Source organism: Drosophila sechellia, chromosome 3L, assembly GCF_004382195.2.
Source record: "Drosophila sechellia strain sech25 chromosome 3L, ASM438219v1, whole genome shotgun sequence".
Classification (NCBI taxonomy): Eukaryota; Metazoa; Arthropoda; class Insecta; order Diptera; family Drosophilidae; genus Drosophila; species Drosophila sechellia.
This window is the reverse complement of record NC_045951.1, coordinates 16549720-16574123: the sequence shown is the minus strand read 5'-3', so window position 1 is coordinate 16574123 and position 24404 is coordinate 16549720. Positions and strand designations below refer to the sequence as shown.

Sequence of the window (24404 nt, the reverse complement as noted above, 5' to 3'; positions counted from 1 at the left end):
TAAATAAAATTTCAAGGAGTACCAGGGAATCAATGCAACAGTACATATATGATAATTGTTTTCATAAATTTCGCTTGTTTATTTATTTACCACTAAACGGTTATAATTAAATTGAAGTACGTACTCTCTATTGCTTACTTGGTAGGGAAAATTATTTTAAGACTTTCGATTAATCAATACTAACATCGATTTAAATAATTATCACATTTCCTAAAGTGTTCGGCTATTGGTAATTCACTTAGAGTTGGTTGCGGACTATGGAGTTGACGTTGCTATTTAGTGTTATCCCCGTTTTCACTTGCTCTTTTGGGACTCTAGGTAAGTGGCAGTAAAGGTGAGCAAACGGTGCCGCTGCTTCAGATTCCGCGCTCGGACATGGGCTGAATTCAGTTCCTCGGTGTAGCTTCCAGGGAACCAACCTACGGCTCCATCTCGTATCCTTTCGCCCTGGTACCAGCCTATATGGAGGATTCAAAGTATTAGGTTTGCTTTTCATTTTATCACAGATCTACAGTCACTCACCGTCGGGCAGTTTGCGGGAAACATTGACGACGTCGCCCAGTTCCAGTTGAAGAACGTCTGGCTCGTCGGACTCATAGCTGTGCTTAGCCACCACCTGAGGACAGTCCCAGGACTCGTAGAGCTTCTCGCCGGGCGTCTCCGCCTCGGGCGGTCTCATGGCCTGCAGCCAGCGCTGCTGGTCGGACACCGAGGGGCAAGACAGCAACTGCAGGGAACACATAGTTAGCACTTATCTTAGCAAAGAAAATTGGGTTTAAAGAGTAAGTTAACACACCAGCTCGACGGTCTTGCGGTCGCAGTTCTCGAGCAGCGTCATCAGAATGAGGTTCTTGCCGGCTTGGTCCTTCAGGTCCTTGGTTGGAAGTTGGGGCAGCGAATCGCCGGCGGCGAGGGTGAGCATGCTCCGGGGGCAATAGTCGAAAACACTGAAGCAGGATTCACCACGACGCTTGCAGAGCAACAGAAGATCCGAAAAGAGGAAGGCGTATATGCTGATCTTCGTCAGGCGCTTGCCGAAGGTCAATTTGGCATCCTCGCCACGCCACAGCAGATGCGTCAACTCGCCTCGTTTTACCAGGAAACGCGGCTTGGCTCCCGCCCTCGGCACTCCCACCGGTGCTATGGCCAGCGCTCGCACATGGGAGGGAAACTCCAGCTGGCGCGCAATCCGCTCCAGCTCAAATGCCTGCTCCCAGCGGTTGGCCGCCTCATTGCACTGACCCACTACCTTCTGGACGAGAGCGAGCGTCAACTTCCAGCTCTCGTATTCCTCGCGATTCAGCGGTGACTCCTTGCTAAACACTGCATCGATCAGGAGCGGCAGGCGGGTGATCCTTTGCATGGGCAGCATCAGGAAGGAGTGCAGATTGAGACCGCAGCAGCTGGGACTCGCCTCCAGCCGCTCCAGGTGCTGCTGGAAGGCCAGAGATTCTTTGGACTCTTTAAGGCGGCGCAGAGTTCTATCCATTCTGCCCTGATGCTCACAGAAGGCCACGTAAACATGGAAGTGCCGCTCGGCGATCTCGTAGATGCAGCGACTCAGTCCCAGCAGCATGATGTTGTCCTGCCAGCAGGCCTCCAGTTCCGTGAGCAATCGCTCTGAGCATTCGTGCACGGGCACAATGTAGGAGAACAGTGCTTTCCGGTCCTTGGCACTCAACACGGATGAGTCCAAGAATGCGTTGTGATTCATGAAGTGACGGCGCAGCAGGTTAAGCGACTTTAGGTAACTGGCCTCTGAGGTGATGATCTCGAACTTGGCCTCCTGCAGACTGCGCTCCCGACTGGTCAAAGTGGCTGTAACGAATTCGTGGAGGAATAAGTTGATTGTATATATCCTAAGCCGCTTTCATCCGGTTAAAATGAAGCTATTTACTTACGCAGTTTGCAAGAGTGTATGACTTCGGGAATTTCGCTCCACAGGGTGCGAGAAGGACCGTTCTTGGGCTCCACCAACTGCAGGGCAGTGGGTCTTGGCTTAACCAGTGGCTCGGGCTTCGCCTTAGCTTGCTGGCCAATCTCCTCGTAGCCATCTGAGGATCCATGCGCCTCCAGGTCGCGAGTGATCGACTAAAATGGATAAAAATTATCGTAAGTGAATGTTGATTAAAATAGGTAATGGGAAGGATTCACTTACCTCCAGCTTGGCTGCGCTATACATCTGGTATAGAGGTTCATTGGAGAACAGACTATGTGGCTCCGAGGACAACTCGTCGCCCAGGCCCGCCTCATTGCCGGTGGACACGCCGGAGCTGCCGCTGGAGCTGGCCACTGATACGCCGCTGGTTTGGTAGAGACCCGATTCCGCGTACCACGAACTAACGCCTCCGTGACCACTAGGCGTGGGTGTGACGGGTTCATCGCCCCTCGGGGACACAGCACCATTGGTGGCCTGCTTAAAGACGCCGCACTCGGCGTACCAGGAAGTAGTCTGCTCAGCATCCAGGTCACGCTCCGGGTCCGAGGGAGATTTGCTGCCGGTCATTGGCGGTGGAGGCGGCGGCGGATCGTGCGGTCGCAGACCAATGGTGGTGCGACGCCTGTTGGCCTTCGCCTCCTTCTTGGCCTTGCGGGCAACCGTTGAGAATTTCTGTGCCTCTGGCAAGGGTGTGCAATTCTTGTCCGAGAAGCCCGAGTCCAGTTCTCCGGAACCGTGGATCTCTGGCTCTAATGGCAAAGCTGGCAATGATCCCTCGGGGTCCTCCACGTAGAAGGTGCTTCGTGTAGGTGCCAGCGAGGAGAGCTGCTTGGTATCGAAGCTAGAGCCGACCAGACTTTTACGAAGACGGGAGCGAAGGCTCTTGCCGTTTTTCTGTTTGGCCCTCAGAACCGGAGCCTGCTCGTGGTGGCCCTTGGTTCCGGGAGCTGGATTCCGCTCTGGTCCGTATTCAATGTTTTCGTAAACGTCCTCCGTTCGTTTGCTGGACTCCACGTAGAATAGCGTGGAGGCCGGGGTATTCTCGTACAGCTTTTGCTGACTTCCCTTGGGAGATTTCTTGCTGGATATGAAGTCCTTGAATTTGCGCACGAACTCATATACCTGGTTCTGCGGAGGAGGTGGCTTTGGCAGGAGATGGTTGCACATGTCCACGCCGCTGTCATTGTGCTGAAATAGGATTTCCGCAGAGTTATCATGGTGAATCTATCAAGTATAGTTCAGCTACTTACGTTTTTTAGCCGCAGGTCGGGTTCACCATCGCCGTGATCATCGCTGTCCGTCTCAAAGGAGTCGTAATCATCCGAGATGACCACGTGCTCGCCCAATGTGTGTGCGGATGCCGAGTGGTTCTTGCTCCGGCGGTGCGAGGAACGCACCCCTCCGCTCCGATTTCCATCCTGGCTCTGCCGCACCAGCTGTGTTGAATGGCGTTTGTTTCCGAGTGGCGACAGGGTCTCGTAGTAGTGGTCTGAGTCATCTGAAAGGTTGCAGAATGGATAGCAGTTAGTTCTGTTTCAGGACTTCTAAATATATTAACATGAATTTGCTGAAAGTTTCTGCTTGATTTTCACCAATTATCCAATTCTTAGACTATTTTGTTATAATCTATTTATGAAACCAGGACGAACCTACGAATGTGCTCACTGCCATGGTGACCTTTGCGGTATTTTCAGCCCCCTCCGCGATGGTCACTCGCATGGAGGTCAGTAGTTGGGCTCGTTGGTGGCTGTAACTGGAGCGCTGGCTAATGGCCGCCGCCTCGTTTTGATAAATGGGTTCGGGAGCGGGTCGAATGGGTTCGGCGGACACGGGTCCGTTGAGATAGACGGTGCTGCTTCCCTGACAGGTGACCCCGACCTCGCCACGAGCTCGAGGTCGCCGTTTCCGGGGCAAGGTCACCGGATCGACGGGATGGCCGCTGCTGCTCAGACTGCCGGAGCAGCTGAGGCGCTGGCCATTGCTGCGATTCAACGCCGACATCTTGTCACATCTTTGGGGTCAGAAGCCTGTCAACGGATTCAGTGATTCGCTTAATTGAACAAACTGCTGTACTCAAGAACTATTGATTTTCTGCGACTTCAAATGATTTCCACCAAAAAAAAAATTCTAATTTTAATATAACCATTATTTAATGACAACTTTGTAAATTCATTGGGGAAATCGTCTGATTAGTACTTCAGCTGCTCTAAATTATGATCAACCTTTCTTCGTTTGAATTTATTTTTAAATTTTATTTTAGAACCTATTAAAAGAAGTTTGATCTCCTTTTTGTTGAGTGTGTGGAGCTTCAACTCTGGTTTTCTGAACTGTATTCTTAGCAAGTTGCACTCAATTGAAAGCAATTAAAGCTGCTGCAGCAATTGTCTGCCCTTTTTGATTGACCAATTCAGCCCACTGTCCGATATGTTAATTAAACCGACTTTTCAAGTGTCACAACAATCCAGCTGCTGGCCATATGGAGCCAATGGTATGCAAACTAGTACGTAGCGATGTCTATACTAAACTAAAGCGAACTAAAATAAAAGCAGACACCCAAAGCCAAAGCCAGGGCATGCAAAATAGCGCAAATTACAATGGAATCATGGTTGAATGCAGACAGTCGCTGGGGATACAATGTCGAGTGATAAACAGACATAGCTGAAAAATCAAACACCATGATGTGGCAGGTGCCGTACCTCAAATACTCTAAAAACTCGAATTTGCCAATTTTCAAACTAAATTCAAAGCACTTATTCACGCGGCTACACACCGACTTCGCAGTTAACCCATGTGTGAAGTTAGAAAATTCTAGCTGGTTTCGAGCACAAAGTGTTTAGACCAGATGCTATCTGCTCGCATATTACGTATACGTAGTTTAGTACATACGTAGACAAAGGGGCAGGCAAGCGCAGCGAATGCCAACCGGTTCGAGAGCGTCAGTAAAACCAGGCAGCGATCCGAGCTCTTTGCGCTGAACATGGATATGAGTTTACACAGATATGCGGCTTGCGAACATATAGCCACAAGCGCGGTCAGCAAGATAGCACCAAAAGTTAGTTGGTTCATAAAAATTAGATGCTTTTTAAATACTTTGAATATATTTTACAACGATTTCAAGCATCGGCATATATTTCCTTTGGAATATTTTCAAGAAATAAAATATAAAATAAAACCTTTGGCCGCAGCTGTGTTCATTTACGGGACCATATCTTGAACGAAACGAGATACTTTTGGCGGCGACACTTGTTGCGCGTGGGCAGATGGAAATATGGGGTTCTGGCCCGAAAACAAGGAGCTGCGCGCCGAGATTCTGGCCACCATGAGGCCGCAGTTACCGGTTTCCAGTTATGGGTTTGGCTCACGGATTCAAGTGTGTATGCCCTGGCGAAATTGTGCGAATTTAGGCATTTGTTGGTGCGTGTAAAGTGAATGTTCATATCGTACCGCAACAATGCCAATACGGAAATGGTTTATTTCATTAGTCGCCCCATCGCCTTAGCGTGAGACTTAAACAAAGAAACCGGAGAAAAAGATGGTCTGGCCATGCGATACATACGATTGCACCGTCTTTGCCACATATGTAATGTACATATGTACATATATGTACATTTGATGCAGACGAAGATGATCTTTTGTTTATTGGAATGCAGCAAGTGCAAGGCCGGCAGTTTGACGATCTCTGGTTGCTGTTGTTTCTATCCGCTCTTCACGCATAAACAATTAACAATTAACAATTAACACTGCTATGCAGCTGGCAAAAATCCAGTTGATCAACGGATCGAACGGTTGATTGATCCCCTGACGCATTAAGGTTAAGATTATTAAGTGCCAATCGATGTCATTGTCTTCCACTCGGCTCTTGGTCACGTAGGAAACGGATAATGGCTGATAGGAACGACGATCAGTGTAGGAAAATTGTTTTTACAGATATTTTTGGATTGCTTCATGCCGTAAATGACTCCATTTAAGTGGCCATTCTTCTTCAAAGTCTGGTTAGTTTTTAAAGATTTCCACATAATTTTACTGCTTTTTTGGTCATTATTTTTACTAATGCCATGATATAGCAGTATTTTATATTTAGCAATGTAGTTTATTACATTATTTTAAATGGATAATTCAAGCAATCTGCAATGTGAATATTCACACACATTCTAGTATGTATTTTCTTTTTTTGAGAGAGCTGAGTTGATTCGCTCTAAAAATAAAGCAACATTTGATAAATTGTTGAATTTTTCCTATTTCAAGTGTTGAAAATGCACTCTCACCTAGTCATCAAAATTAATACTGAAATAGGCACAACATGCATTTACATTTCCTCAGTGTAATTATACGTCTGAAGAGCCTAATCATTCTTGTTAAATTCCAGTTACTACTACAACGACGAGTCATCCAATTGAAGAGGTGCATTCATTCGGAAATCTTCACTTGGGATGCATTTTCCTGCATGCGGCAAGCTCATAAATTTATACACATTTTTTTTTTGAGCCCCAAGCGACTGTGACTTTGGTTCGGAATTTCCACGACACTTTCGCTGCGGGCGTTGCGTGTCAGCGGTAACGAGGCAAAGTTGAACGTGCTTCGGGTAAAAGTTAAAAGTTAAGCTGAGAATTTCCATTTAGCGGATTTGAGCTTGGGCGCACTGCCGGTTTGCGGGTCTCGGTTTCACCCATGAAACATGAAACTATTACCAGATATTTTCCAATTGCCAAGTGGAGCTGCGTTCGCTGAACCCCCTTTTTTGGCGGGCGACAGGGGAAGCGCTTAGAGAGATTATCGCATTTTTACGCAAAGCCTTTTTGTGGGATTATGTATGTGCAAAACTGAGGGAATTTTGGCAGAAGTTTTGAACGCCACAAAAAAGTTGCTAACACAGGCATATAACTCTAATAAATTCCTTAATAGAAATATGATTAATGTTAATGTTAAGCATTTCAACCCAGTAATGAACCTCTTTGAAATATTTTATTATGATCCATTTAATCTCAAGCAGTGATGTAAACATATTTTTAGTGAAAAATTGCTAACTTCAAGGAAACTTCGATCTTGCTTTTGTTTTTGCCTCTGTACACGACCATGTTCACTGGTTTGCGAGCTTAAATTCGCACTCTAGTTCGCATTGCACATTGCACACCGCCTTTTTGCAATAGTTGGACTCATTATGACTCGTCTTTTAATGCAAAAGTCATCGCCGTGTTTGGTGAATTGCGATTCCTTTGGCAAATTGAGTTTGCCGAACGGCTATCTCCCCGTATATTTTCCCCATGTTTCGCTTTGTGTTTCTTTAAGACTTCTTCAAGGTTGCTTGGGCTGGCGCTGGCTTGAGTTTTATATATCTAGACTGGTTTTCGTTTTCGCTAAACAATTTCGTCATCGCCCGCAAAGGCAGCAACAAATAATGGCCACAAAAACAACAAAATAATGTTTTTATGGTTGATCGGGGAGGGGTGGTGTAAGGGCGAGCACAACAGTCGGTTTCAGTTCGTGACGTCTCCAAAAGCAGCAACACCACACACACACACACAAATATTACAACAAAAAACTTGTAGTGCAAAAATGCACTTAGCTCTTTTCTCTCTCTATCTCTCTGAAATTTTTCCAAACTCTCTGAGAGATTTCCTAGAATGATGTGCACTTCACGAATTGATTTATTTGATGGTTTTATTGTCACTGGTTGACATTATTATCCCACTGGTATTCACATTTATCACACGAATTCTTTCGCGTTTTTTCCGCAGACCGTTTTGTTCAGCGGACCGTCGCAGTTGAGCGCGTTGGCACGAATGAGAGGCCCAGCTGCCAGTGGAGAGCAGCAGCACCTCACTGCTGCCCCAACATCCCCATCCCATTCCCACTCACGGAGCAGCAGTAACTGCACACTGCGTCCACTTTATGGGCATTGTGCACTGCGCGCAACAATGTGGGCATATTACTATTGGTATTTAGAAAGAAGAATCTTTAAGTGGATGCGAAGATGAATAAATAGTTACCTATGTTGTTGAGTGTTTAGAAATTAAACACGACTGCTATTTTGATGGGCAATATAAATGGATTTTAAAGTTTTTAACTTATGCTTTTACTACTATTAATAGGCAATATAAATGTATTTTAAATATCTTAGCCACGATAATCATTTTATTTTTCGTTAATTGGAACATATTATTTCTTTTAGTTATATTTCTTCAGATTGCTTTCTAAGTACTTGTTAAAATAGCTGTGGATTGTAAAATAAATTTTAAAAATATTACGTATCCGACATGTTAATCTTTTTTTTCTGAAGTATAAGGCAATGCTGGTACAGACTTTGCTTGTTTCTTTTTAAAGTTTTACCCTTTTTGGGATTCATGAACATTTTTAGCGGTGTGTAGTTATTGTGGAACCTGTCGCCCATTTTTTTCCACTCTCACTCTCATTTGTAAAAAGGTGGCTTAATTATCCGCTCTGTTAGCTGCTTGACTCGTTAACGATTCGGGTTCCGCTTCACATTTGGTATTTGCCTTCGAGGAGCCCAGCCGCCGCTTGGGGCAAACTTTTGAGTGGAGCACAGCCAATTATGCATATTCATCAAAGGCAAAATGAATAAGTGGCCTCAACTTGGTCTAATTAAACCGTTGATAATTATTGGTTTGAAGCGCTGACATTTTACAGCTGTGGATGCCAATTGTGGATGGTGACGTTTAGCGCGGACACGAACCCGCGATCAAAGCTTACGCATGTCGAATACATGGCTTTCATAAAAAGCTCCAATGAAGGGGAGTCCGCGCTATTACGAAAAAAATCGAGTCTTATTAAATATAAATTTAATCAATATAAAACGTTTTTTTCACTTTATATGAAAAGTTTCATATTGAATGAAAACATTATTTTAATTAGAAGAAATTTGCTGAAAGTTATTAAAAAATGTATAACTTTAGGAATACAGTTTTAATTTTAATATAAATGTCCAATGCAACTTTGGTCAGCCAAAGTAGCAAACCATTTATTTCCAATCTACAGTGAGCACATTCTTAGGTCTTGAAAACATACTTAAATACATATGTACATATATATGTCCGTTCTTAACTTATTTTCTTACTCACCCTCTATGCAGCTTATCGCCTTCTTCTGTTGCAGTCTTTTGTCTCTGATGCGTTTCGACCAATCTGGACTCCGGGTGCGATGTGGCTTAAACCTTTCCCTTACACTGAAAACGAGGAAGTGCAACAAGAGATATTAAAAACAAAATCAAAAGTAATACAGCAATTTAAGTAATTTAATTGACTAAAAATGGGAATTGCTAAGTACTTCATAATTAACCAGCCGATCGATCAAACTAATTCCAGACAACTGATCTACTCTGGTTAGTTGTAACAATTGACAGTCTTAAGTAGTTGTATTGATTTTGGGCTCTCAGCATTTCTAGAGATTCCCTCAATAGGCCCGCCAATCTTATCAGCTGATAACAGAGAAATTGTAGGTCAGCGCTCTAATTGATAGGGGCCGCTAAATAGTGGGGACTGTGAATACTTTCAATCAGACGGCAAATGTCGAAACAATCAAATGGAGCACAGCATGACTTTGTGCTAATTAAGTGCTAACAAAAAGTTCTGGGGGTGGTAATTATCAGTTGATCAGAAGAACTATTAAAAGATCGTTAAGAGCCTATTGTAGTCCACAACTGTTTTAAATTGTTTCTTTGTGTGCATTGTTTCTTATTGTTGAACAACTTAGATAAGCTATAGCAAGCGTGTGCAGAAAAACATAAACGTCATTTATTTTGCTATCATTACGTAATTGAAAAATCTGTGGCAGTTGTTTACTCCTAAATAAGATTAAGTATGTGCAAAAGTATTACAGTGACCAAATATGAACATTCATCTTAATAATATATTAGTTTCGTTTGCGCAAATCTTTTGAATTTAATCCTGCTACCTTATAAAATTTGTATATCAAAGCCAAAATTACCTTGACCTGCTTCTTAGTACAGTTTTGGGGTCAACCACTACATCGAAATGAATGATTATTATATGTATATGTTGCACCATTATGCACCATTCATTGGCGGCAAGCAAAATTTCAGACGATAAAAACCCCTGCGGTATCCTGTCCTTTATCAACTGATTAGATAAGCCAACCCAAACAAACTGATAAGCAACCTACGCAGAATTTATATAGAGCCCAGCTGTAGGAAGATTGCAATTCCAATCGTTTTTCACTCGCAATCGGTTTTGCGAGCAGTGAATAAATAACAATAACATTGCGGTTTGCAATATGTGTACAGACTCATACAGACCCTACAGACTCATGAAACGGTGAACAATATTTATATACTTTAAGTTAAATGAAAAAAGTTCACTGAAAAAATAACGCATTACTTAATTATTTTGTTTTTATAAACAAAATTCCAATCTCATTTCTCATTTATCTACACTTTCCTTACTTATTTTTTTAATTATCTCCTTTTGTATTAAAAGATAAGCACATTCAATGTGAGATATATATATATACTTACACAATGAACTGGGCCTCGTTGGTGGTCGCCTCCATCGTCGTGTGGCCAATCTCCCCATCCGAAATGTCCACCCAGGCATCGCTGTTGTCACTGGAGCCGGCTATGGAGGATCTCTTATCGCCGGGCTTTCCGCTGTCCCTGCTTCCGGCACTACTGCCCAAGGACGACCTGCATCCCACACTGGCACTTCCGTAGACCACGCATCCGGCGGCCGCCAGAGAGGATTCATAGAGGCTGTTGGTCTTGTGATCCGAGGAGATGGTCAATGTGGAGCCGCTGCTCGAGAGTTGGATGCAACTGCCCGCCGAACCCTGGCCATGATTCTGAGTAGTTGCCACTCGGCTTCTCCGGATGTGGGAGATACTCTCGTAGCAGTTGGAACTCAGGGAAATGGTGTCCGTGGTGAGTGTGGCTTCTCCACTGGACGAGTGGGAGGTTGCCTTGCAGTGCATGGAATCGTAGCAGCCCTTGATGGTGTCGTATATATTATCATCCTCTTCCGACTCTTTGGCTTCTGGGTTTGGAGGTGCTGGTCGCATGGGAATGGGTGATTTGTTGAGTACTCTCTTGGGCTTCGGCAGTTCCGGCAACTCATCGCGGGTATTCCGGCCCAATGTGCCAGTGGCTGATGGAGTAGTGAGTGTAGTTACCACCTCTTCCGGGGCGAAGGACTCGTAGCCATCGTACGTCAAGGGACGTGCCTCCTGGGATCCAGCTATTGATTCGTAGCCCTCCAGCCAATTATTCGTCTTCACCTCGACAGTGGATGCCTCCTCAACCGTTTGGTATATGTCCTCCACAATCTCTGATTTCTTGGTGTATATTTTAAAGAGGCTGGATGTCTGGGCTTTAGTCTTGGTTTCATCCATAACAGGTGTGATGGGTTCGTAGAGGGATTCGGGCTCCAGGGTTTCGTTCTTCTCTAGCGATTTTTCCGCTGTCTTAAGGGGTTGATCTTCGCCCTTCTCCGGGAGTTCCAAATCTCTGACCTTCATCAGTTGCTTCTGCTCCATAATCATCTGCTCACCCTCGATGGCATTCACTAGGGTAACATTGACAGCCTGGTTCAGCAGAATTTGGTTATTCGAGTACTGCTTGTTGGCCGCCTGGTAAACAAAGGAGCTATTGGGCAGGATGCGCTGCTCGAAGTCATCGTTGGCGGCCAGGAGGAGCTCCCGCTCTCCGTCTGCGGTGGTCACATCGTTGAGGGGGTTGAGCACCTTTAACTTTTGATCCACTGCCTCAAGGGCGTCCAGGATTTTGGCATCGGCTTCAAAGCACGGGGATATAAGCAGGGCGTGTGAGGAATCTTCTAGGTCTTCTGCGCTAGGTATTACCTCTTTGGGAAGTTCCAATGTGAAATCTTCTTTCCGAGTAACCATATCTTCGGATGTGTTTTCCTTGACGGGCTCTTCATCTATGGCTACTTCCTCCCGGATTTGGCCCTTCGTGGGTGAGGGACTCGCTGATTTTCTACCTTTCGCGAAGGTGAATCGGAGTTTCTCGTATATAGAGGCATACTTGTGCTTCCGCTGCTTCTGACGCAGCTCCTCCTCGGCGCCTTCCTCCCCCAAAATTACAGCCAACTCATCACTGGGTCTGTCATTCGACTGATTCAGTTCTTCGGGATGATTGGGCAGTGATTCATTTTGGACTGACTTTGGTTGCTTAGCTTGCTCTTCGGAAGTAGGAGTCTTCAATTCCTCGCTGACTATCGCCAGTTCTGGAATGCCCACACTACCCGGTGGTAGCTTGAGATTCCTTTTGATTCGCGGACCCCGCGGAAGACTACTGCCCCTCATCAGTTCGAGATGTTTCCGCATCAGCTGTTCACTCTTCAAGGGCACACTCGGCTTCTCCAGCCTCTCGAACTTTTTGATATTTCGCTGAACGGTCGAGATGCGATTTACCTCGGCGTTAGGTAATCCCTTTCCCTCTGACGCTGGTTTCTCCACGATCTTGTAGACATGGGTGCCCCGGGATATCCAAACGCCATTGTTCCGCTTGACCTGCTCCAGTAGTTTTGCATCCTTTTGGATAATCTCGTTGAACTGATGGGTAAGTTTGGCCACCATACTAATACCACCACTTGAGGAATCCATGTTGCTAGTTCTGCGCGACGGATGATGGTGCTGATGATATGACTTGCCGGCATGGGTTTTAAAGCTATACTTGCGACGTCCGCCCGACCGACCCGTCGATGACGTCACGCTGCTGTGGGTGGGCGTGGAGGAGGTGGTAGTGGTGGTTTGAAGCGATTCGCTGCTGCCCCCACTTTGGGCGCTCGCCGCGCTGAGACTGAGACCCTGAAGGCGATTGCGCTCCCGTTTGGCTCGGAGCTCCACCTCCACCTCCACCTCCACCTCCGCCTCTCCCACCGGCTCCTCCACCCTCCTCTGCGTCTTAGCTTCCCCCTTCGCCACTTTTGCAACCTTATCTGCGGCTGATAAGGTGTTCAAATTATACGATTTGACTTCAGGTAAACCACCGCTGTCGTCACGTTTCGCGCGCGTTTCGCTGGCGTTTAAAATCGCCTCGTCGGCGCTGCTTCTTAACTTGGCCTGCATTTTGGCCTGCTCGGCGTTTTTGTACTTGTAGAAGTTATCTTTTTCCCTATGCAATTGCTTATTCTTCGCCTGCGAATCCTGCAAATTGTGCAAACTGGCCGCGCGTTTTGCCAGCGTTTTTTCCGGCGTGGCGCAATCACGCGAGTTATTAAAGGCGTTAACCAGACAGCTAACGCTTTTATTTAACTTTTTTAATGTGCCCAGCGAGGAGGAGGAGGAGGTGTGGCAGTGGACTGGGGAGTGACATTGATCCTCGCTGGCACTTTTGATGCGCCTGCTCCACAACAATCGCAAGGTTTGCACGCCACGGAAATCGCGAAATGCCCGCGACTCACAGATGCAGTTTTCATTCGGATTTGCTTGGCTATTCGGATTTTGATTCGGATTTGGATTATCTTTGCCGGCTTTATCGCACGTCGGCCGATTGTTGTTCTCACTGTCACTATTCACCAGCCAATTGATAATTGTCTTTTTCGTTTTGCGCGGTGTGGTTGCTGCTGCTGCTGCTGCAGTTGGTGTTGGTGTTGCTGTTGATGCTGCTGTTGCACTTGCTGCATTGCCATTGAGATCACGGCCAGCGGCTTTGGCAGCCGCATCCAAGACAGGTGACATCGCCATGGCGCTGACTTGCTCCGATCTTGGCCAGAAAGCGATCACGTTCTCGGCTATCCAAGAAGCAGCCGGCCAAGTTGTTGCTGCTGCAGATGCTGCTGCCGCTGATGATAATGTTGCTGTTGCCTCCGGGCCTGGAACACAAAAAAAACAGAGAGTTGAAGAGAAAGCTCGTGAAAATCTTGTTCATGCAAATGCAAATTGGGTGCCAGCCATTATATTTGAAGGCGTGCCCGATTGCAGTAATTATGGGTGATGATAAGCTGGTTTGTCAACGTGTTCCCGATTTTAAACATGGCCTTTAGTATAGGTAAATTAGAATATTATTATTTCTTAAACAACCAAAAACAACGCAAAAACCATCAAACTCTATATCTCTTACATCAGAGTAAAAACAAGAAGTTACTAAAATAAAATTGCTGTTTTATGGTCTAAGCTAAAAATCAAACTAAATAAATAAACGTCATGGAAAGAAGGTCTATAGGAATTAGTTTAAAACATCAATAAAACATTTTCCGTGCAACCCAAAGACGATTGTTTTAATATTACCAATCAAAACACAGGTTCTTTTCATTGTTAAAAATACTGTGGGTAGCACCCAAGTCGGTGACAAAATCGTGTAATCTGCTAAAGCATTTTAAGCCTCTTTTTTGAGTTTTGACTCATATTACCTGACGAAATGTTGAATTGACATTATTTCTATACAATTTTCAAGGAAGCCGAAAGAAACCGAAACTTGGGCAAGCGAGAAATCAGTGCGGTGTACACATTGCGTATGCTTGATATATATAGCATTGCACAAAAAGCCAGGCCACAATACTGTCTCAACTCCTCTTCGCACCTGACAATTGTTTACCGCCCCACAGCTCCAGTCGCCCACCACCGCCCACCGCCCCCCGCGTTCACGTGTTGTTTTTTGTCACACACAAATGCCAATTATAATGAGCGATTACATAAAGTCGAAACAATTTCTTCTGCCTCACATGCGGCATCGTAAAATTGCCTTTAAGCTGCTTTCGGTACGTTCGTTAGCCGTTTTCATCTGCGGTCTTCTTCTGCCTTCTTTTGCCTACTCACTTTTTATACTTGTCTGCTGTTTTTTTAAGCGTTATATCCATATGTTTCTCTAGTCGTCACATTGCCTAGCACGCGGCGAGAATAGCAAAATAAATTTTTATTTGCCATTGCAAAAAGGTTTTTAAACAAAATATTATATACGAGCCAAGCACACACGCACGACCAATGTAAATAAAAGAGCTAAAGCTGCTGATTACGCAAACGTCTTTGGCCGACAATACATATGTTTTCGTATTGCCAGCGGAACAGAGGAAACTGCTGGCCAAAAGTGTGTTGTTTACATATAATGTCTTGTTTATACGAAATGGAATTTTATTGGCGATTATTTGTCAATTGCAAGGCGGAAAGCAAACCGGCCCCCAAAATGGGGATATCCAGGCGAACCATTGCCAGCTTGCTGCTTGTTGGTAGCTTCGCATATTTGAAAGTTATAAAAATAATGACATATTTTATGTAAAATGTGTTATCTAATAGTTGTGAATTTAATAGCTTTCTTTCTTCCTTATAGGATGAAACCACTTGCAATACTACTTTTTAAATGTTTACTATGAAAACTAATGTTTACTTGACTGACAGCAAAATTCTTTTTTATTGAGGAATTAACTTAGAACAAAGCTTTCACCTATTATCTGGCATTTTGAATATTTAAATCATGCCAAACACACTTCTCAATTAGCTTAGAATCTGAAACCAACCATAAATCTTTTTGCTTTCTGCTCAGCCGCCGCAGAATGATAATTCCAATGCCTTTTATATAGAGTGGACGACTCCACTAAGGCCGATCAAGCTGTGAGGCGGTCAACAGCTTTTTGGCCTGGTCAATAAAAGTGTTTCGCATATTAAGCAGCATGAAACCGAAATGGAAAATGTAAACAATTGACAGCGAGACAACTCGACAATATAAAAATCAACCTCATCTTGAGCAGAAGAAAAGACGGAATAATAAAAAAGAAACTTGATGAGCTGCAGTTTTTTAGGCTAAGCTGCAGCTGCACCTGCCATTCATTTATTATGAAGATATAGCATATGGTAAATGCCGTATATATCTATAGGTATGCAAATCGCTTTCAACGGATGCAGCGTTTTGTTTGATTTCTTTTTGTTAGCCCTATCACAACGAACGGTTCATAATTTTTGAGGGCGGCAGAAAGATTTTCCCGATGGGAAACCATAGGTATTGACAGTTGGGGTGAAAGTGATAATGCCCAGATGACTTCGAGCCAAGAATCCAGCGATTAGACACGCAGCTTAACAACTAATCTCGGCTCTTACATGCGAATGCGGAAGAAGATAACAAATGAAATGGGATAGAAATATTTTAATTTCGAGAAATTAAATCAAATTAAATTTATTGCCATTTTGCATAGAGAAAAAAAAACAAAACCTGCCGCCATTAGAAATGTGAAAGTTTACTTTTCCCTTTGGCTACTCGCTTTTTGTTTTTTACCTTTTTGTTTCAGAGCTAATGAACTGTCTTGGCCATGATTTAGTGATGCTGAAGACGGCCAAAAAAGGTGTTGAATATATGTGGGATAATTCTGGGCTTACTGTTCGGTTGCACAATCGAGTTATTTAAATGCTTGACCACTTTACATCATCACTGGACGAAAAGGACCTTAGACTGCGTGAATTTTGTTGACTGCTTCGTAGCTAACTAACCAACGAACCCTTTGTTTTTGTTTTGGCCGCGTTGCCGTGGCAAAATCCAACCACCGAACTGCTCTTGCAGCCCTTAGCCAACTGAATTGTGTGGCTAGCTGGCTAGGTGGCTAGCTGCGAGCAACCCCTAAAACGTTAATACACCACTGCGTATGCTTTATATGGTAAACAATGCCGATGGGTCGATAGTTGCCTTATGTTCGAAGGGTAGTTCCTATTTACCACTTATGCGGCCCCTTGAATGCTTACATTATTCAAGCTTTGTGGTGCCTCTATGGTTGAGTTTAAGTTAAATTAAATTTGCTAAATTGATGCACACAAGTGACACAGTTTATGCGCTGACTACCGCTTATCTGCCGCCCACTGATTACAGTGTGAGTCAGAACATTAAGGCTTATCGAATGGCAAGTCAGGGGAAATTTGACTGACTATTTTTAGTATAAAAAAAACCAGCATGCAAACGAGCATTAACTGCATTCCAAGCTTGGCTGCCTCCAGCGCCTCAAAGAACGGCAACTGCAGACTCTAGACTGTAGACTGTAGATTGTTGAGTTTGCGATTTAGACTGGGTCTAAATCTTGGACTAGGTCTGGCTATAACCGCGTAAGGCACAGAGGCGTATAATTAGCGTGCAGCATTGGCAAAGTGAAGCTAATGGAACCAAACAACACTGAAACATGGCCACGGAACATGGCTAACCGTAATTCTGAAACCGTAAGCGGGGAATCCGACATGACATGGAAGAAGAGGTCAGTTCGGAGGCCAATTCGCCCGTGTGCGAATGTGTGAAAAGCACACCGACCGAATGGAGTTAACAGTTAAGTCATGACGGAAACTGGCCAAAAAGAATGCGTTAATATATGATTTCATTTAATACCCTGTGACAACAATTAACTGCAGTCGAGGTGCCGACAAAATGTTGCTGGAATGTATTCATAATATTTCCTGATGAAACATTTGAATTCCTAGTCAAATACGAAGATGTTTATTACAGAGATAAATAGTTTGCGAAATACTGAAGTTATAGAGCACTATTTAAACTTTTTTCTCTAACGATTGGGCAAAAATGTTGTGAGTTTAAACTGACCAGAAATATTCTATGTTCTTCCCAAGCTATAAAGTAAAACAAATAAAGACCATGTACAATTCTTAAGGTCTTCGACTTAGACAACTTAAACAAGGAAGTGTAGCATTCCAATTTGCTTTAATTACCATTAAGAGTCGCTTTGGCTCGGTCTAATCCCAACGGAAATCGAAGTTTTAACCAGGCGATCGGAGATTCGGAGCCTGTTCTTGGTGAAATTTCGCTTCTACCAATTTGTTATGTATGTATGTATGTGGAATTTGCCAAGTGGTTTGGCTAGATTCTTTCAAGAGCACACTAGCACCACGCAGATTTTCTTGTGGGCGTTTCACTTTTGCCAGCTTTCATTTCACTCTGGCCCCAAAAATGAACCAACTTGTTGCACTCGATATCGGCTACTGCACTGCTGTCGTTTTAGCACACTATGCCCTATTGCACATTATCTAAAATATTTATATTTATATGGCTCGAATCGGCCGAAACACAATCGAACACAAAAACACGCGCAGAGGAGTGCCCAGAAGAGCAGAGAGAGGCAACGCCAGCAACTCCAAACGTCTCCACCGACCGACGAACGCAAACCGACTGACGAGTGTGGCCGCTGCCGTCGACGTTGCTGCTGCCGTCGACGCTGCTGCTGCTGCTGCTGCTTTTGCTGTTGTTGCTGCTGCTGCTGCGACTTTTGGTTTTGGAGCTGGGCTGCTGTCGATTGCCATTGGCGTCGCGTCGCTGCTTATGAGCTTCTGATATTGCTGCTGCAACTGCCGTTCTTCTTGAGGCACGGGAAAAAATTATAAAATGATTCTGCACTATTTTCCAGATAAAAATGCATCTTTACTTCTGATGCTAGACCTTCTTAAATGTTAAAAAAAACATTTTCTTGCTAAATTAAAGGCAAAACCACCAATAAAATTATTGCTTTTGTTGATTACATTAAGCTTATAATTTATAATTAAATTTGTGGTTCATTTTGAATAAATATTATAATAAGCTAACAAAGCCTATAGGTTGAAACATATTGCTTACACAAGTGCTCATATCAAAATAGCTCATCCGCTAGTTTAGCCAATATTTTCTAACCTAAATATGCAATTTTAACTGGCGGAAGCCAGGTGTTGTAATAGAGATATCTTATCAAAAAATGTGGAATAAGCTGGAAATTCCAATGAATAGACACAAGCAATCAAATCAAATTGCTGTGAACATAAATATCTAAATATCAACAGATAGGCATATCGGGCATAAAAACCATATTTTTCTCGCAGTGCAACTGCAACTCCGCTTCGGAATCGTGGATCTTGGATCGTGGCGTTCGTCTCGCATTCTTGTGCATTGGCTTTTGGCGCTGCATTTTGTTCTGATTCTGGGTCTGTTTCTCTTTCTTTATTTGTTTCGTTTTCCGCTTCTGCTGCTTTGACTTTTCTCCAACTGAGAACTGCATTTCTCCGCTGGCATGCGACCCACAAAAGAGGATTTGGTCTTGGAGATCTCGAGTTTCTGGCGGAGGAGCCACAAAGAATCGCTTGTGCACGTTCGTTCACACTGACTGTGCTGGCTTTTAATTAGGCAAACAAATTTTAATTAAGTCGCAGCCCATCTAATTGATTTGGCAGCTCCATTAATTCAGCGATTGGCATGTCTACAAACTCTAAATCACTTCTTGCGGGCGCCTGGGAAGCGGAAACGGGTTCTTTAGATTCTACAAGCTTTGGAGACCCCGAAATATGTACTTCAATCACTGCCCATCAATCGGCACGAATCGGTTAAGCCGCTGTTAACGAAACCGGTTCGAGTTGGGAAATTCAATACCAGTTCTTGTCCAAGTTCAGCGCTGTCGAAAACAGACGGCCACAAAAACAGAAAAACACAAGAGAAAATGCAAAAAAAAGTAAACAAAGGCAAATAAACAAAATACAAATAAAAGCAGCGCTGCGCCGGATCCAAAACAAATCGAATCGAATATTTAACGGCTGTAACGAGGGGAGTGTGCGAGTGGGACGGCCTGCTTTTTTGGTGACCATTTGTCGCTGTTAACGGGCAGTAACAGATTAACCCTATAGTGGCTGCTAACTCAATGCTGAAAAGAAATATTTCTTTGAATTAAAAAAAAAAAAGTCTGAAGCAATATAAACTGAATTTTATATTATTTTATATTTTTTAGGTCATGTTCGGTATTTTAAATTAAAGCTTGCTTTTTAAAACTCAAATGATTTTAAACAGTGATACTAACCACTGTTTTTAACATGTGCTTCCTACATTTTTGTGAGTTAAGAAACCCACTGTTGATGTGGCACAAAGTTAAAAGGAATTTTAGCATTTCGCAAAGTTTCGGCGCGCACGAAAATCTCAGCGACCTGCAAACCTGGTTTTCGTTTTCCTTTTCATTTCCATTTCCATTCCATTCCATTCAATGCAATGCGAAAAACAGCGGTGAGCTGCTTCGAAAACCGAGCAAATAAAAAACCGACGCCCATACATGGGCTTGTCAGCGCAACCGCTTTGTACTTGGGTGGATGGATCATCGTCATTATGAGGGGTATGATCATCATGATATGGGGCTGTTTATGAGGCTGGAGCACCCGCTGGTACGGTTGCCACATGTGGCAACTTCATTTCCACAGCAGACACTTGTTGCGCGCCGTATCTTCGCATCTGTATCTTTGTATCTGTCTCTGTAATTTGCATTAAGTGGCTGATTTTCCTTCGGCTGATTTCGTTTTCGTTTTAATTTGAGCTGGTTTTTTTTTTTGTTTTTGGGGCGGTTTTGGGTTGGGTTTGAACGGTGGGGCAACGGGGCGTATGCGAAACAAAGCCCATTAATCACAGGCAGCTGCGGTAATGCAAAACTTTAATTATCGTTACCATTTCGACTGACGAAACTACAGCGTAAGAAAAACGTCAACTTCTTGTTTTTGTTTGGTCTATTTAATTTATTGTACAACTGCTCGGCGAGAGAAAGAGCAGATCGGAGATGAAATCTGGGCGCAGAAAGTAAATTTAAAGCACTTTCCAACTGTCATCAAGTGTCTCCGGCTGCATGTCATTTGTAATTCCAGCCGCCCTGCAAAGCGAGGCGGATGGTAAATCTAATGGCGAAAATACGTATTTGAAGATTAAAGCCGGCTCTGTTGGCCTTGGCAGGGGTCTTCAAGTTTTGTGCTCCCATCTCAGCCCCCAAACGTGATTTGTCCAGAATTAAATCGTAACCACGTACGATCGGTGGTGCTGGCTGGTCGTGGTCGGTTGCTTGGAATCGTGTTTAATCACTAAACACAAAGAGTCCCCATATCGGCAAAAGTACAGAATTAACTTCAAGGTGAAAGTGAGCAAATGTGTGGAGCAGTGAATCAGTTTACAAGGAAATCTGGGGTAGCCTTAAGCGGTATTGCTCTTACTTGCTATTAAAATTATTGGATTAATCGATTGGAACATATGTTAACTCAGAACAGTATGAACTACATACTAAGGAAGAAACAATTCAATAGAAGTTAGTCATAAGAATAAGAGCAACTGAAAAGGAAATAGAGCAATGCCTATTAGTTCGGTTGATAATGACTTTAATTCTCTATAATACAATCTCTTTCGATCTATTTATCATGCAAAATTATTCTTTCAATAATTCTTTTCTATTTATTAACTTAATTGGTAAAAAGTGTTACCGAAAAAGCTCGTTGAATTTATTTGTAATAAAGCTACCATAAAAACTTAAATATCTTAAGGTTGAAACATTTCCTTTAATTTGTATGAAATATGTTAATGCTAAGCTTCTTTTGCGGTTCCATCTCATTATGGGAATTGCTCGGGGACTTCTTTCTCCTAACTGCCAACCAGTTTGGAACTCATGTTCATGGACAGGTGATGTCTCATCGATGTTTTGGCCCGATCAACGAACTCTCTAGGCCAGATTTGACGTTGGCTCTGGTATCATCCGAGTATTTGCTTCAGCACCTCCAACATCGCCCCCACTCATGGTGGGGTGACACAGTTTAGGCAGCAATGAACTATATACATAGAATGCTTGACAGGCCACGAAAACGATATTGAATGTGAAACGATTGTCTCACGACCTGCGATTGTGGCCAAATGCCGAACGCATATCAATTAGCGGAATTTCACGGGCCAAAAATTAATGGCCAGCCACGAAAAGAACCTGCAGCTGAAGCTGGCAGCTTCATTGGCATTCGCAGCTTCGATCGTCGATCGAAGGATCGATTAAGTCAACATAATTTACGATGCAGTTTTCACATCGAAAATGTCACCGAGCATGCCAGCGATGCCGATGACGCGTTTGTTCCTCCTATTGTTGTTTTGCTTAACTTTAATATATATATTTATATGCATTTTTTACAACGATAACTGCTGATGCCCGAGCTACAAAGTTCAATGGCTGGTACGACGAATGCATTCGCCAAGCAACTGGCCCAAAGACAAATCTACACTGGCAAAAAATGTCATCGAATGTTTTATTCAACTTTTTCATATTTGTATTAATGTGACATTTAAAAAATACTATTATTGTCATATAGTTAGGAAACTAAAAGCAAAGGAAACAGTCTTTATAAAAAGTGAGGGTCTATGAGGTAGCGAATTAAGAATCATAAAATAATCATTAATAAATTCCAAATATAAAAGATATAAGCACTAACAGATACTTTGCAAGTACTACATATAAATATTTATAATTATAATATACAAATAATAATAATACAATAAATAGTTCTGAATATATTTTGATGGAATTTATAACTTTATTTATTGGTAAATTATACAATTAATGTTAGTAATGGGCAATTTTCCGCAGTGTTCCTGTGGCCACTTGAGTAAGGGGAATCTTGTGCAGCTCTGTCTACAGATTTTGACCAGCATCAGCTTCGCATTTGGGCCATGAGTCACGGATCGGTGCTGACTGGAATGGAATGCAGGGAAAAGTCCCCACCGACTTTGGCTAATTCCGACCAGGGTTGTCAGCGCCTGTGCGCTGCACCTACGAATTACAATTACGAGCACTGGCGTATCTATTTGTATCTGCGAGCTACAAATTCACAATTACGCCCACGCAGCACAATTTCGTGTGCGGCCGCCGTGGGCGTGGGCTCTAATTATACGGCCAGTACTTAGACATCTGACAATTGTTATGCAAAGAAGCTGATCTCAAGATGGTCACCCCCTGAGATCATGTGAATGAAAATGGAAAGTGGAGGGAAAGCCCCCCTCGCTGAGCTATAATCTTTGGGTATAATTTGCCGACTGCATAACTAACAGAGTTATTATGGTGATTTCTTCTTCGACGACAAACGCGAAACGGAAGCCATGACCAGGCCACTAAACTCCACATCACTTCACTCCACTCGACTCAATAAAACCCAGCAGACATTGCAGAATTACACTCGTCACCAGCGTGTGTGTAAACTGGTATTTGCCTTGTAATGAGGCCGGAAGAAATCGTGGCAATTGAAACGGTGGCAACCTCTTGAAGTCGCAATGAAATGGAAACTGGCAGTGCAACAATGATATTCGTAGGTAAGCAAAAGCTCGACTGTGGGCTAAACAAACGTGCGTAAGTGAGGGATAAACAAACGATCGATGGATATCAAAATAAATATTGGTTTTTATAACAAAGAATTAACCTAAATTGGTAGTAGTTATTGAGTAAGATAGTAGTTGCTGTACCCAAAGTGAACGGAAACGGAAATCGGCACAATAAAAAGATACGGATTCTATTGATAGAAATGTAGCGAGATAAAATTCGCACTGAACATTACTCGAAAATCAAAGCTAGCTGTAATAATAATTTATCTACTAAATATATATATTTTGTTAACAAAAACTTAGCAAAATAATAAAATATTTAAACAAAACAAAAAAAGTCCCATTCTCATATGATTGTTTGTTATTTCCGCTCTATGCGCCAAGTGGAAGAAGTGAGTAATGAATACTCAAAGAACCCAGATTCATCACGATGCTAATCAATCGTCTTTCACTTTTCGGCCCCTCCCCCGAAACCGGCGGATAAACAACTTTCAAAGAGAGTAGCGAACGACCTTTATTTGCTTTTGACAGCTTTCTAACTGCACGGCAACCAAAGCCGCAAATTGGCAAGAAGGGCGTAGAAACATGAAATCGAATCGTGTGATGTACCCACTTTTATGCACATTTATGGCAGTGTATTATTGTTTTTCCAAGAAAACTGCAGATAAGTCCGGAAATTATCAGTGGCCATGTTATTCGAGCTGTGCAATTGCCTTATCACTCATTTGTGCCCAAGAATACTTACATTTTGAGGCCGTTTACTGTTCCCGTTGATGAGTAAAATCCTAAGTTTTTAATTTGCATCCGAAGTGCTCAATTATTGGCGCTTTAAATCAATCCACTTGCTTGTTTCACTCTTTTCATTTGTATGCTAATAAGCCAATTGAATTGTTATGTAAGGCATATATAGCGGGGCATTATCTTTCACGCTTTCATACACAAATCAGCCTAGGGGCGCATTATCATTTTATCTATGCTGCGGCGAGTGGCGAATTTGTCGCACACTTTCCCAGGCGGCAGAAGCCGCTGGAGCTGACCACATTTTTCCACTTTTTCACTTTTCCACTCTTTCACTTTTACTTTATTTCTAATTATTTCTTCACTCGGATTGCTGGTTGCAGCACTGCCAGTGATCAATCACATTACTCAGCTTCTTTGGCTTCGATAACAGCTGGACGTGATGTATGGAATATGGATAATAACCAAACCGATTCGAATCGAATCGCGCCGAACCGCGCTAATGGAGCTCGTAAGACGTTGATAGTTGGACTGAGACTGAAAATGAGACTGACTGATTTGGAGACCGGAGACGCAGACTGATACGGCCGCCGGATCGCTTGGTATTGGTATTGGGTCTGGAGCGAAGCGTGCGAGAGTGAGCAGCCCCATAACAATGGGCCACCGAGCACCAGCACCGATCGCCGAGTTCGGAAGCTCTGGGTCGGAGTC

At 43.4% G+C, this 24404-nt stretch overlaps 1 protein-coding gene across 5 annotated transcripts; it reads right to left on the bottom strand.

Annotated features, from left to right (window-relative positions):
* Positions 1-47: 47 nt before the first annotated feature.
* LOC6606040 (ephexin-1) lies at positions 48-24204 on the bottom strand. 5 transcript variants are annotated; one of them, XM_032719494.1, is made up of 9 exons: positions 23701-24204; positions 10428-13740; positions 9016-9119; positions 3190-3437; positions 2159-3127; positions 1902-2091; positions 797-1818; positions 523-727; positions 48-458 (listed from the first exon to the last, which is right to left on the bottom strand). In XM_032719494.1, exons 2-9 carry the CDS (start codon positions 13610-13612, stop codon positions 295-297), a joined length of 6087 nt encoding a protein of 2028 aa, XP_032575385.1. In that variant the 5' UTR covers positions 13613-13740; positions 23701-24204; the 3' UTR covers positions 48-294. The 5 variants fall into 5 exon arrangements, with proteins under 5 accessions (XP_032575385.1, XP_032575384.1, XP_032575386.1 ...); XM_032719493.1 differs by lacking the exon at positions 23701-24204 and adding an exon at positions 17555-17978; XM_032719495.1 differs by lacking the exons at positions 9016-9119; positions 10428-13740; positions 23701-24204 and adding exons at positions 3589-3966; positions 7639-7726 and having other exon boundaries at positions 295-458.
* Between the last annotated feature and the right edge of the window lie 200 nt (positions 24205-24404).

What these genes read in the sequence shown, in the direction of transcription:
- LOC6606040 (XM_032719494.1), bottom strand. Translation starts at nt 13,612, where the DNA reads ATGGCGATGTCACCTGTCTTGGATGCGGCTGCCAAAGCCGCTGGCCGT. An exon ending in CCGACCTGCGGCTAAAAAAC is followed by an intron (nt 3,128 to 3,189) that starts GTAAGTAGCTGA and finishes ATCCTATTTCAG; the next exon opens with CACAATGACAGCGGCGTGGA. An exon ending in TTCCCGCAAACTGCCCGACG is followed by an intron (nt 459 to 522) that starts GTGAGTGACTGT and finishes TCCTCCATATAG; the next exon opens with GCTGGTACCAGGGCGAAAGG.